The sequence below is a fragment of the Phyllopteryx taeniolatus genome, chromosome 1 (assembly GCF_024500385.1).
Source record: "Phyllopteryx taeniolatus isolate TA_2022b chromosome 1, UOR_Ptae_1.2, whole genome shotgun sequence".
NCBI classification, from domain to species: Eukaryota; Metazoa; Chordata; class Actinopteri; order Syngnathiformes; family Syngnathidae; genus Phyllopteryx; species Phyllopteryx taeniolatus.
This window is the reverse complement of record NC_084502.1, coordinates 26660138-26673389: the sequence shown is the minus strand read 5'-3', so window position 1 is coordinate 26673389 and position 13252 is coordinate 26660138. Positions and strand designations below refer to the sequence as shown.

Here is a 13252-nt window from a genome sequence, read left to right as displayed (position 1 = left end):
AAAATGTTGCTACCCAATGTATAAATGAGTCTCCAAAGCCAAATTTGGAAAGTACTGGAAACAGAAAAGACCAGTTAACTTTATCGAAAGCTTTCTCTGCGTCAAGTGACATGATGATTGTATTTAGATGTTTACGCTGTGACATGCGTTAAATTAAATTAAATTTAACAGACATCTGACATTATTTGTGGAACTTCTACCTTTAATGAAGCCTGTCTGGTCATAGTGGCATAGTGGATTATCGACGGGAGTACCTTTTCAAGTCTCGCTGTGAGGGCTTTCGAGTTAATCTTGATATCTATCATAATCAGTGATAAGGGCTGATAATTTTCCGGGAGAGTGGGGTCTTTACCTGACTTTAGTAATAATTTAATTCAAGCTGTGTTCATATGGCTACTTATTTGACCTTTATCGTTTATCTCGACTGTTCTGAAAAATAGAGGCGCTAGTATTGGCCTGAAACGTTTAATGAATTCAACAGAGATTCCGTCCGGGCCAGGCACTCGTCCCGATTGCATATTTTTTTTAATGCTTTATGTAATTCTGTGATGGTTAAAGGAACATCAAGGCTGTCTTTAATTTGTGTATTTAATGGATAAATGCTTAGATCCTTAATAAAAGTTTCAATTTCTTTTTTATCTGGGTTGTTTAAAGATGCGTATAAGCTGCTATAATAATTGTAAAATATATATATATATATATATTTATTTATTTCTAGCGGTGACTGTGTACAGTTGCCGTTTGAATCTTGAATGGCTGTAATTAATGACTTTTCTTTATTGCACTGAAGTTGGTTCGCAAAGAGATTTTCTTGATTCATTATTGTACTCAAAGTTAGTGTATCTTAACTGTTGACGTTAAGTTAACGTCTAATTGATGTTTTGCCTTTAGAAGTTGGTTTCTAAGTGTATCTGTCGGATTAATTGCATATTTTTCTGTGAGGTGTTTAATTTTTTCCTCAATTCCATTTTCGAATTTTTGTTCTTGTTTTTTCTTGTACGAAGAGTATGATATGATTCGACCTTTCAATACAGCTTTCTCGGTTTCCCACAGCAGAGATGGGGATATGGTTGGGGAGTTGTTGAATTTTAAAAACTCGTCCCATTCCTTCCTCACGAAAGAATCACAATCCGGGTCCTTCAATAGGGACGTGTTAAAGCGTCATGTTGGTGGGGGTCCCAGACTTGACTCAATTTTTAGATTGAGAGAAATTGGTGCATGGTCCCTGATGATGTTTGGATGTAGTTTGGAGGTAATTCTTTGAGCTGCCGAATTGTTTGAGAGAAAAACAATTCTTCTTGAGAAAGAGCGGTGAACCGACGAGAAAAATGTGTATTCTCTTTTTGTACCGTTTTTCAGCCTTCATAAGTCAACAAGACCAAAGTCGTCCATATACTGCTCTAGTATATTGTGGGATTGTGGCTGATTGCTATTTTTGAGATTTGAGAGATCTATTAGAGGATTTAGCGTAAGGTTAAAGTCATCTTCCATGATAATTATAGAATTGGCTGACAAGTTTAACAAGTGTGAAACGAGCATGTGAAAAAAGGCTGGATCATCTTTATTAGGAGCGTATACATTGACAATTGTGTAAAGTTTGTTAAATATTGGAGCCTGTATAATTATGTATCGGCTTCTGGATCTGCAACTGTACTATTTATTGTAAAAAGTAGTCTTTTATGAACTAGTATTGAGACTCCTCTTTGTCTCCTGTTATAAAAGGCCCAGATAGCCTGAGTGAAATTAGAGTCAATGAGCCATTTTTCTTCTGACTCAATAAGGTGCGTTTCTTGTAATAGGAGGAGCTTTGTTTTAAATTGAGTGATATAATCCAAGCAACAAGCAAAGCAGGAAAGCAGACAGGTAGGAGTGAGAATTCATGCTGGTGACATGCGTGATTCCGTTTTTTTGTTTGTCTAAGCAAAAGTGGAAAGAATGAAACAAAATACAATACGCTTTTGACAATTAATAACTACAACAGATCAAAAGAAGTACTTATCTAGAAGAGCCAGGGCGTGACATTGGCATCACGAAACGGTTGGCCGTCGACATATAGCTTATCGTCAACTAGCCACACTCGTTTGCCTTTCTCACAGTAATTCTTCATCGAGTACAAGATTTTACGCCTCTCATTGATTTCCTTAGGGAACTGGTCGTTCATTCCAAACAAAGTCCCTTTGATCTTACGACCTTTTGATTTCACAAACACTTTTTGCTGAAAGTGTTCAAATTTTGCAATGATGGGATGTAATGGGTTTCCTGGACGAGGGCCTCCCAATCGGTGAACACAGCGAAAAGTAATCTTGTCGACTGTATCTTGAGCGCGGACATCATGAACTTTTTAAACTACGCCTCGAGATCTTCCGGAGCATATTCTGGAATGCCCGAGAAAATGAGATTGTTGCGCATGCTTCGTGATTGAATGTCGAGCGTAGTTTCATTCATGATTTTATATTCCAGTCTAAGAGTTTGTAGTTCCGCTGACGTTGACATCATGTTTGATCGAAGCGCAGCATTATCTAATCTTAATTCTTTCACTTGCTGTTGCGTGAATTCCTAGCTCTTTCTGAGTTTGGTGATCTCTTGACGAAGCAAGTCAAGTGTAATTGACAATTTCTTGTCGATTGAGAGGAGTACACTAGTCTGTGTCTTTGTCGAATCAAGTAAATCCTCGGTTGAAGTGGAAGAATCCGCTTTTTTTCTCTTCAGTGGCAGCTCGACGCGTGGGCTGGTACAATGCTAGGCCAATCTGGGCAATTGGGCTGGCCAATCTTCCCACATCTACAAACCCTGATTCCGATGAAATTGGGACGTTTTGTAAAATGTAAATAAAAACCGAATACAATGATTTGCAAATCATTTTCAACCTGTATTCAACTGAATATAGTACAAAGACAAGTTATTTATTGTTCAAACTGATAAACTATTGTTGTCCTGGGACAGAGGCATGTTTACTACAATGTTACATCACCTTTTAACAACACTCAAGCGTTTGAGAACTGAGGACACTAATTGTTAAAGCTTTGTGGGTGGAAGTCTTTCCCATTCTTGCCTGAAGTACAACTTCAGTTGCTCAACAGTCTGGAGTCCCCATTGGCGTACTTACCACTTCATCACGCGCCACACATTTTTAATGGGAAACAGGTTGGACTGCTCCAGGCCAGTCTAGTACTTGCACTCTTTTAGAAAATTATACATAAAATATCATCTTTCATCTCGTCAAAGCAAAGTTTTAGCCAAAGATTTAGTTCAAAGTCCTAAAATTGGCGACTTAAGTCTGACTCAGTTAAGTCACCTCGGACAACGAATGCAAAAATTTGTATATAAAAGATTAAGTGAGTTACCTCAGGCAGCAGGAGACCAACAGGAGAGTTAGTTCCAGATGTTCCTCCAACCAGCGAAACAACGCCGTTGCAGTCCACCGTGCAATGCATCTTGCCATTGGCAGGTACTGTTACACGAGGTACCCTGAGACTCATCTGGCTGATGGCGCTGCAACGACGCTCGAGGCGACGTGGCAAGAACAGGGAGCCACGGCGGCTGTCGCTTTCTTCGAAGGTGCTGTGCTCGTCGTCCGCGAAGTCGTTTTCTGACCCCATGTCACGTACTCGTCCACGGAAGCTAAAGAGGCTGACTTGACTGTTCCTCCGTGGTGAGAAGAGTGACTCGCGTATACTGAGCAGAGACTGTGAAAGAGAGTTTCTATGAGCTCTTAAAGGTAGTTGCATGGGTTGAGATTTGTGTTTTTCATAAATATACAGTAAACTCCCGTTTTTCACAGAGGATAGGGACCCAGCCCTACCGCACATGGCAGAAAACCACAAGTAATTGACGGCCCCTAAAATGTTTTGAATTTCCTATCCATCCATTATCTGAGCCACTTATCCTCACAAGAGTCGCGGGAGTGCTGGAGCCTATCCCAGCTATCATCGGGCAGGAGGTGGGGTACACCCTGAACTGGTTGCCAGCCAATCGCAGGGCAGAAATAAACAAACAACCACGGGCAATTTAGAGTCTTCAATTAACCTACCATGCATGTTTTTGGGATGTGGGAGGAAACCGGACTGTCCGGAGAAAACCAACGCAGGCACTGGGAGAACATGCAAACTCCACACAGGCGGGGAACCTATTGAACCACTGTCCTCAGAACTGTGAGGCAGACGCCCTAACCAGTCGTACACCGTGCCGCCTGAATTTCCTATATTTTTTACAGTTTGAGGGCTCATATCTCCTTTCCAAAACAGTTCACTCATGTATCAGAACTTAGTTCCTCTCTCATCTAAATCACCGTGCCCACAAAATGCATTGTCGCTTTTGTATGGTGTAACAGTTTTTCTCCATTGGATTTGCTAATTTTTTGAGACAGAGGTTCAATTGGCATGGGGCTTTACCAACTCAGCACACCATAGCTCACTTCCAAACCTTATATCTCTCCCAAAAAATGTTGCCCATGTGTCAAAACTAAATTCCCTTCTCATCTAAATACTCAGTGCCCCCAAATTGCATCGTCCCTTTGGCGGTGTATAAGCAGTGCAAGTCAAAATGTTTAGATGTTTTGTAACTATAGCAGAGGACCATTAAAATAGCCCTCATGTCCACCTCTCAGTCTTAGCCCGGTGCTTCTTGAACAATGGTTACTGTAGTAGTTTTTTGTTCGAGCTAACAAACTAGAATAGTGTGGAAAACAAAAACATTGAGTCAGAGTGGACCATGTTCTGTGCGTCCATTGTTGAGGCCGCCGACCGGAGCCTGTGCTGGCAATCCCCGAACCCGTGAGAGATGCCATCAAGCTGAAGAAGGAGTCCTATTGGGCCCTGTTGGCCTGTGGGACTCTGGACGGAGCTGATGGGTACTGGTTGGCCAAGCGGAATGCAGCTTTGGAGCCAAAAACCCGGGCATGGGAGGACTTCAGTGATGCCATGGAGAACAACATCCGGACAGTTTCGAGGAAATTCTGGTCCACCATCCGGCGTCTCAGGAAGGGGAGGCAGTGCACCGTCAACACTGTGTATAGTGGGAATGGTGCGCCGCTGACCTCAACTCGGGAAGTTGTTAGACAGTGGGCCAAATACTTCCAAGACCTCCTCAATTCCACCGACACGCCTTCTCATGAGGAAGCAGAGTCTGGAGACTCTGAGGTGGGTTCTTCTATCTCTGGGGTTCAGGTAACCGAGGGGGTTAAAAAGCTCCTCGTGGCAGGGCCCCAGGGGTGGATGAGATCACCCTAAGTTCCTAAAGGCTCTGAATGTTGTGGGGCTGTCCTGGTTGACAGGCCTCTGAAACATTACGTGGATATATATATATATACAACCCCAATTCCAATGAAGCTGGAACGTTGTCCATCCATTTTCTGAGCCGCTTCTCCTCACTAGGGTCGCGGGCGTGCTGGCGCCTATCCCAGCTGTCATCGGGCAGGAGGCGGGGTACACCCTGAACTGGTTGCCAGCCAATCGCAGGGCACATACAAACAAACAACATTCGCACTCACATTCACACCTACGGGCAATTTAGAGTCCCCAATTAATGCATGATTTTGGGATGTGGGAGGAAACCGGAGTACCCGGAGAAAACCCACGCAGGCACGGGGAGAACATGCAAACTCCACACAGGCGGGGCCGGGGATTGAATCCCGCTCCTCAGAACTGTGAGGCTGACGCTCTAACCAGTCGGCCACCGTGCCGCCGCTGGGACGTTGTGTTAAACAAATAAAAACCGAAACGATTTGAAAATCATGTTCAACCTATATTTAATTGAATACACTACATATATTTTTATTATACTATATTTAATGTTCAAACTGATAAACTTTCAACGTTTTTAGCAAATAATCATTAACTTAGAATTTTATGGCTGCAACACATTCCAAAAAAGCTGGGACAGGGTCATGTTTACCACTGTGTTACATCACCTTTTCTTTTAACAACATCCAATAAACGTTTGGGAACTGAGGACACTAATTGTTGAAGCTTTGTTGGTTGAATTCTTTCCCATTCTTGCTTGATGTACAGCTTCAGCTGTTCAACAGTCCGGGGTCTCTGTTGTCGTATTTTACGCTATTTTACGCACACATTTTCAATGGGCGAAAGGTCTGGACTGCAAGCAGGGCAGTCTTGTACCTGCACTCTTTTACTACGAAGCCACGCTGTTGTAACACGTGCAGAATGTGGTTTGGCATTGTCTTGGTGAAATAAGCAGGGGCGTCCATGAAAAAGACGTTGCTTGGATGGCAGCATATGTTTCTCCAAGACCTGTGTGTACCTTTCAGAATTAATGGTGCCTTCACAGATGTGTAAGTTACCCATGCCATTGGCACTAACACAACCCCATACCATCACAGATGCTGGCTTTTGAACTTTGCGTCCATAACAGTCCGGATGGTTCTTTTCCTCTTTGACCCTGAGGACACGACATCCACAATTTACAAAAACAATTTGAAATGTGGACTCGTCGGACCACAGAACACTTTTCCACTTTGCATCAGTCCATCTTAGATGAGCTCAGGCCCAGAGAAGCTGCGTTTCTGGGTGTTGTTGATAAATGGCTTTTGCTTTGCATAGTAGAGTTTTAAGTTCCACTTACTGATGTAGCGCCAAACTGTATTTACTGACATTGGTTTTCTGAAGTGTTCCGGAGCCCATGTGGTGATATCCTTTACACATTGATGTCGGTTTTTGATGCAGTGCCGCCTGAGGGATCGAAGGTCACGGGCATTCATTGTTGGTTTTCGGCCTTGCCGCTTACATGCAGTGATTTCTACAGATTTTCTGAACCTTTTGATGATATTATGGACCCTAGATGATGAATTCCCTTAATTCCTTGCAATTGTACACTCATGCACTTGTTCACAAAGAGGTGAACCTTGCCCCATCTTTGCTTGTGAATGACTGAGCAATTCAAGGAAGCTCCTTTTATACCGAATCGTGGCACCCAACTGTTCCCAATTAGCCTGTTCACCTGTGGGATGTTCCAAACAGGTGTTTGATGAGCATTCCTCAACTTTCTCCATCTTTTTTGCCACTTGTCCCAGCTTTTTTTGAACGTGTTAAAGCCATAAAATTCGAATTTAATGATTATTTTCTAAAAACAATAAAGTTTGTCAGTTTGAACATTAAATATCTTTGTAGTGTATTCAATTAAGTATAGGGTGAACATGATTTGCAAAGCATTGTATTCTGTTTTTATTTATGTTTAACACAACTTCATTGGAATTGGGGTTGTATATGTGTGTGTATATATATATATATATATATATACACACACACACATACACGCACACACACCTGAGACTGACTCCTGGGATGCACATGTCATGGAAACAATGAGTCACAGCCCTGGAAAAATCATCACGGAATACACATACAGTAATCCTCCGCTATATCACTGCTCTTGCTTCGGGGTTCCACTATATTGCATATATATTACAAGCAAAACTGTGTAATGATCTCTCACTTACTAAATAAAAGTAGGGCTGCGTTTCACAATAAGGGGAAGTAAATAAAAAGAGAAAGTTACACGTGTTCAAATAAAGTGCTTAAATTCATAAAAATGTAAGTTTGTTTTCCCTTTCCTGTTTGGCATCTTGACACAACAGTAAAGTCTCAAACAATTTTACATATTTCAATGGTAAATATCTTAACAACTGAACCGTTTTAGAGGATATGTTTGTTCAAAACAATGTTTTGCTATTATTTTGTTTCATAATGGCATTTCACATATACTGTATGCACTTTTAATAAGTTCTCACAGTGGGAACTTCTTACTAAGAAGTACAAACAAATATGCCTCTGGCCGTTTCAATTTGAGCGCCATTTGTTCCAAAAGTTCTCTTTCTCTCTCCCCTGCTGTGGTTCTCCTCGTCTCTTTCTGGGCTGCGCGCAATCAGTGATCATACCGCCTGAAATGCAGATTTGATTGGCTGGAGCAGGGGGCTGAACTTGCATGCGATTGGTCGGTGCGGTTTGTCACTGACGTAAAGCCTGTAATATGTTGCACCGCTTAAAATAGAAGTGCCCTGTACGTCTTGAATCATAACCTCTCTCTTTTGGCTATGGTGAGGGTCCATTTAACTCCTTAGCCCGCTAGCTAGTTAGCTCACGGGCTAGCGACCAAAATAAATAGTTGACTTTCCCTTAAGTGTCCCAGTTGTGTGCATCTATGGACCCAAAGATGTTCTGCCAGCGGCTCGCTGCATTGTGAGCGGCGCGCCGGGTGTTACCACAACAATGAAAATTTATCAAGTCCTGAAAAATGTCTCGTGACCATTGTATATATCGAACGACACCGCGCCGTACTCTGCCTCTGACTGGTTAGCACCAAGACAGGACTCGTACTTTTAGTGACTAACGATTCGCTGAAGCACTTCAGCAACACACACACATACGTAGGTAAGCAATGCTGTGCGTCTGTGGATGCAGATTCACCATGCTTTATGCGTCCCTGTTAATTTCGGCGCGTGTCAGAAGCGGGACTCACATCAAACGAGATTCCTGTGTGTGTGTACGTATAGGACGGCACAGTGGACGACTGGTTAGCACATCTGCCTCACGGTGCTGAATACTCAGATTCAAATCCGGCCTCGCCAGTGTGGAGTTTGCATGTTCTGGGTGGGTTTTGTCCGGGTACTCCGGTTTCCTCCCACGTATATACTGTATACGTACAAATGAAAGCCCATTATGTTCAGCAGTAATGTACCTGATTGGGTGAGGAGCATCTCTTCTCATAAGAAAGTCGGTTAGGATCGATGGAGAAGTGGAAGGATCTGTTGATACTGTCCACGGTCAAAGACTTATGGAACTTGTTGTATGCCCCCCTTTCCTCCTCCTCTTCCTCCTTCTGTTTCCTTTTCTTCCGCCTGTTGCGTCGCTCTTTTGCACTTTTCGAGCTGAGCTTGGATGTCACGGAGGACGACTCAGAGGTGGCCCCCCCCCTCCCGCTGTACTCGCCGCTATCTGTGGCTGCTGCCGCGGCAACCTGTCAGCCAATCGGAAAACAAAACAGAGTTGTCATGGCAACCTGGTGGCTGTCTCAAAGACTTGCGCAAATGAATATGGAAGAGAAAGCCTGGCAGCTGAAATCAGTCATGGCAGGACTGAGAAATCAGCATCAGGTGAAAAAATCAATGTCTGTTATTTATTCGGTCAAATGCACATTTTTAATATGGCTTGGGTAAAAATGTCTCCAACAGATTTACTTGCTCTATTTGTCTCTGCTCTTTCAACGTTAACGTCTTTCATACGTCACTGGAGTGACTCCAAATAGTACAATTCAGAATATAACATCCGTGTTATATTCAATTAAATTGATTTGCTCATATCCTGGATTTTTCCTACGACGCGTGAGGATTTTTTTCCAATTCTCGTTAAAATTAGATGAGGATCCAAATATTTCTGACTATTTTCTTTTAATTAGAAAATGTATAAACAATAGTCCAATCACCCAAAATGCATATTCACCATCATCCAACACTTCTATTGCACTTTTTTCTCCACCTTTATATTTTTCTCTCACAGATTGAGTGCAATAATCCTCTTAGATGCTTAACAACAAATACCATCTCAAGTTTAACCTTGTGCAGTGCAACACAGCTCAAACTATGACATGAAACTTCAATCGAAAAAATGTTCTTGCCTGTGCTTCCTCCTGCTGCCTCCTCAGCTGTTCCAGCATTGCCTGGAATTCCTCCTCTTTCTGTTGAGCCTCCTCTATGGTGGCCTGGTTCTGCTCATCATAAGCCATGGCCACAACAGCCAATATGAGATTGACAAGGTAGAAGGAACCCAGGAAGATCACTAAAACGAAGAAGACCATGTAGGGCTTCCCTGCCGCACGCAAAGTCTAATGGATCCAAGATTATAATGATCACACAGTAAGACAATCGTTTTTTAAATCAAAGCAACAAAAACAATAAGCAACAGTACATCATGATGTTGGGAGTCCGAGATTATACAAACCTGCTGATAGAGGTTTTCCCAGTAGTCCTGGGTCATAAGTCTGAACAGAGACAGGAAAGCCCAACTGAAAGTGTCAAAACTTGTGTATCCGTAGTCTGGATTAAGGCCCGCTTTGACACAAATAAAGCCTTCTGGACAAAGCCTGTCACACAATGATGATTTTAAATTCAGTCTAGATTCATAAATGTCTTGATTTGCTGCTCGGAGATTTGGCTAACATATCTTAGCAAACTTACATTTTTCAAAGCTGGTTTGGCAAAAGTAAAGTCCATCTTTTAAAAAGCCTACTAGAACATCTGACCTTTATTTGGGGTTAATCAGAGGTGCTTCATTTGGATGGTGGCAGGTGTGTTCTGACTCCAAGTTAACATGAGACTGAATGTGACTGTTTAATTCTGAACATAGCCACATGCCAATTTATAAGACAGTGGGTGCGCAAACACATTATCTCAGTTGTTAATTTTTCCTTTTAACCTTTTCGATTGTGTTGTACAGGTTAAGGGTCACTTTAATGGTGGAAAACATTCTCAAATGATTTATCTTGGTCTCAATTTTTCCGACTTTTTTCATGTCCACTTTATGCACTGATGGACCACTTTATTGATTACGATCTAATGCGATCCTATAATAATACATTTTAATTGATAGTGCCAGAGGTGTTTATTTAACCGCCAGCAATTTTCTACTCCTTCTCCTGTTAAATTAACCTAGGATGTATGTTTTACATAACACAAACATACTGTATTAGTAAACCATCAGTATTGTTGAATTGACCGATTAAAGCATGGGGAAATTATGAAACGATAGCAATTACACTCGATACATGTGTCGAAACAGTGGTTTATCTGTGTGAGCAGCAGTAACGCTGTGTATTACATTGTAATCCAACTTCTGTTTGTCAACATTTTTGGCCCATGATGAAATCTGAAGTACTGTTACAACCATACAAAAAACTGAATGGGCTCCGATTAAAACTGTGACCTGTATTGGTCTCATCAAAAACTCTCTGCGACTATGGATCCAGACTAGTGTCAAGGGGATACAATTGGTTTATTTTCACTTTGGGCCGACTATTGTGGAAAAGTGGATGGAGCGGGTATCCATATAGAAATGCATCAAATTGGCCGAGAAAATAAACTATATATTTCAAGGCTTACCCAGCCCCGCTGCCATTTCCACAGAGGAGAGCATCCCTGCGACCAGGGAGGTAATAGTAATTTTCTAGAATAGAAGAAATAGCAGAAATGTTAAAACATTTGATTTCACCACTTTTTGGGCAGTATTCTATTGGGTCTTCAGTTACTTTATAGGCTAGTCAACTATATAAAGGGAACATACTGTACACTGTGTGCATATACATTCGTTTGGAGTGTGTGTCAATGTGATTTACAGTGTATATTTTATGTTGAATTCTGGGCTACACCAGTGATTCACAACCGCTGTGTCACGGCACATTAGTGTGCCGTAAGAGATCAATGGGTGTGGTTCGGGATATTATCCAATTTCAATGAATTGGTCTGAAAATTGTTGTTTATTTACAACAATTCATGTAGATTTGTTCATCTATGCCAGCAACCTATAGTGACAGACAGAAATCTTCCACTAGACAGTAGAAGGTACAATGAATCTGTGTAGCCACCCGTTTACCATTCCTGCAAAAGAAAAATAGCTTTTTCTTCAACTAAAGAGGGCCAGATTTCACGCAGTAAAATTGTCAGTTAATTGAGATGATATTATCATTATGTCAGTATATACTTTTTGTGACAGTTATGTTTGGTGGTGCCATGAATTTTTCTCTCTCACTAGGCTATACCTTGTCAGACTCTTTCAGGGGTTTATTCATACAAGGATTATCTGACACGCACACAACCACCACCCGTCTCATCTATTAGACTTGAAGCTAATTTGAACCCTGTTAATCCACATAGAGCACATCTGTCCCTCATGACTTACTATCATCACTGATGTAGTCTATCCAGTTGAAGCCACTTCCTGTGCTGTTCAAGAGTGTGTCGTTGACTTCTGCTAGGCTGCTGTTGAAAAGAAACATGTCGGTGGCAACAGTATAGCTGCTGTTGGTGGCATTGCCAAGGATTGGCAAGCGCACGCATTTCTGCCTCAGATTGCCCATGAAGAGCTGCAGGCCAATGAGAGCAAACACGCTCAGGCAGAACACCGTCAGGATCATCACATCTGAGAGCTTTTTAACTGACTGGATCAATGCACCGACTATCGTCTTCAAGCCTTCAGTGGGAGACAGGGTGAGGGGTTGTGGAACATGGCACAAGGAGAAATTATTATTACCTGCACCTACAAGCCTGTAAAGAGAGTAGCCTGACAAAAGCTTTCCAAATAACAAACAGCCAAATTGAGGTATCTGTATGAACTCTTGGACTGTCATCAGAAACAAGCTGATACAGGTCACTGTTTATCATGGATAAACAGAATTTACAAGAGGTGATGTTTGTCTTTTCTGTGATGTGAAGTTGACATGTTCAGATGCATTTTAAATGCATCACACATCAGATGACGACAAAAAATAATCTCAGTTCCAGAAGGAACAAATTATTGCAAAACATAAAAAAGAAAACTATGAAGAGTTGTTTGTGCCAAAATGAAATTAAAAAACATTATTTAACAATGTCAATTAATCGGATAATGAAAACATGAAATACTAATTGTGTAGATGTGACAGCTTGCTTGTCTCTACGGACCCTGCGATTGGCGGGCGACCAGTCCAGGGTGTACTCTGCCTTTCGCTCAAAGTCAGCTGGGATAAGCTCCAGCACACCGGTGAGCCTAGTGAAGATAAGCGGTATAGAAGATGGATGAACTTTAATGTTACATAATCCTATTTTTTATATCCTTTATCTAGCCATGTACTGTATACCGCTTATCCGCGTTAGGGTCACGAATGATCTGGAGCATATCCTAGCTGACTTAACATGAGAGATAGGGTACTCCTTTGACTGGTCACCACATATAGACAAACAAGCATTCAGACTCACATCCACACCTACGGACAATTTCAGTCTTCAATTCACCTAAAAGGCATGTTTTTGGCATGTGGGAGGAAACAGAAGTACCCGGAAAAAAACCACGCAAGCAAGGGGAGAACATACGAAAACTCCACCCAGGAAGGCTGAAGCCTGGATTCAAACCCCAAACCTCAGAACTGTGAGGCAGATGTGCTAACCGCATCTTTATTTCATTACCGATTTATTTCGTGAGTATTTTGATTAGTTTTTGGTTTGTATTTATTTCAGTTTTATTCATTGTATCGCATTTATAATTATTTTATT

General features: G+C 41.8%; 1 protein-coding gene and 1 long non-coding RNA gene across 2 annotated transcripts in view; one reads left to right on the top strand and one right to left on the bottom strand.

Annotated features, from left to right (window-relative positions):
- The window catches only part of LOC133483284 (uncharacterized), a 104911-nt gene that overhangs the window by 46697 nt on the left and 44962 nt on the right, over positions 1 to 13252 (top strand). The window lies entirely within an intron of this gene.
- Positions 1 to 13252, bottom strand: part of LOC133483276 (sodium channel protein type 2 subunit alpha-like) — a 69181-nt gene that overhangs the window by 33565 nt on the left and 22364 nt on the right. The window contains exons 7-12 of the mRNA XM_061784264.1: positions 11904 to 12194; positions 11108 to 11171; positions 9951 to 10092; positions 9628 to 9834; positions 8692 to 8970; positions 3345 to 3686 (exon numbers count right to left, since the gene is read on the bottom strand). Coding sequence (XP_061640248.1) covers positions 3345 to 3686; positions 8692 to 8970; positions 9628 to 9834; positions 9951 to 10092; positions 11108 to 11171; positions 11904 to 12194 — 1325 coding nt within the window. The remainder of the gene's footprint in view (positions 1 to 3344; positions 3687 to 8691; positions 8971 to 9627; positions 9835 to 9950; positions 10093 to 11107; positions 11172 to 11903; positions 12195 to 13252) is intronic.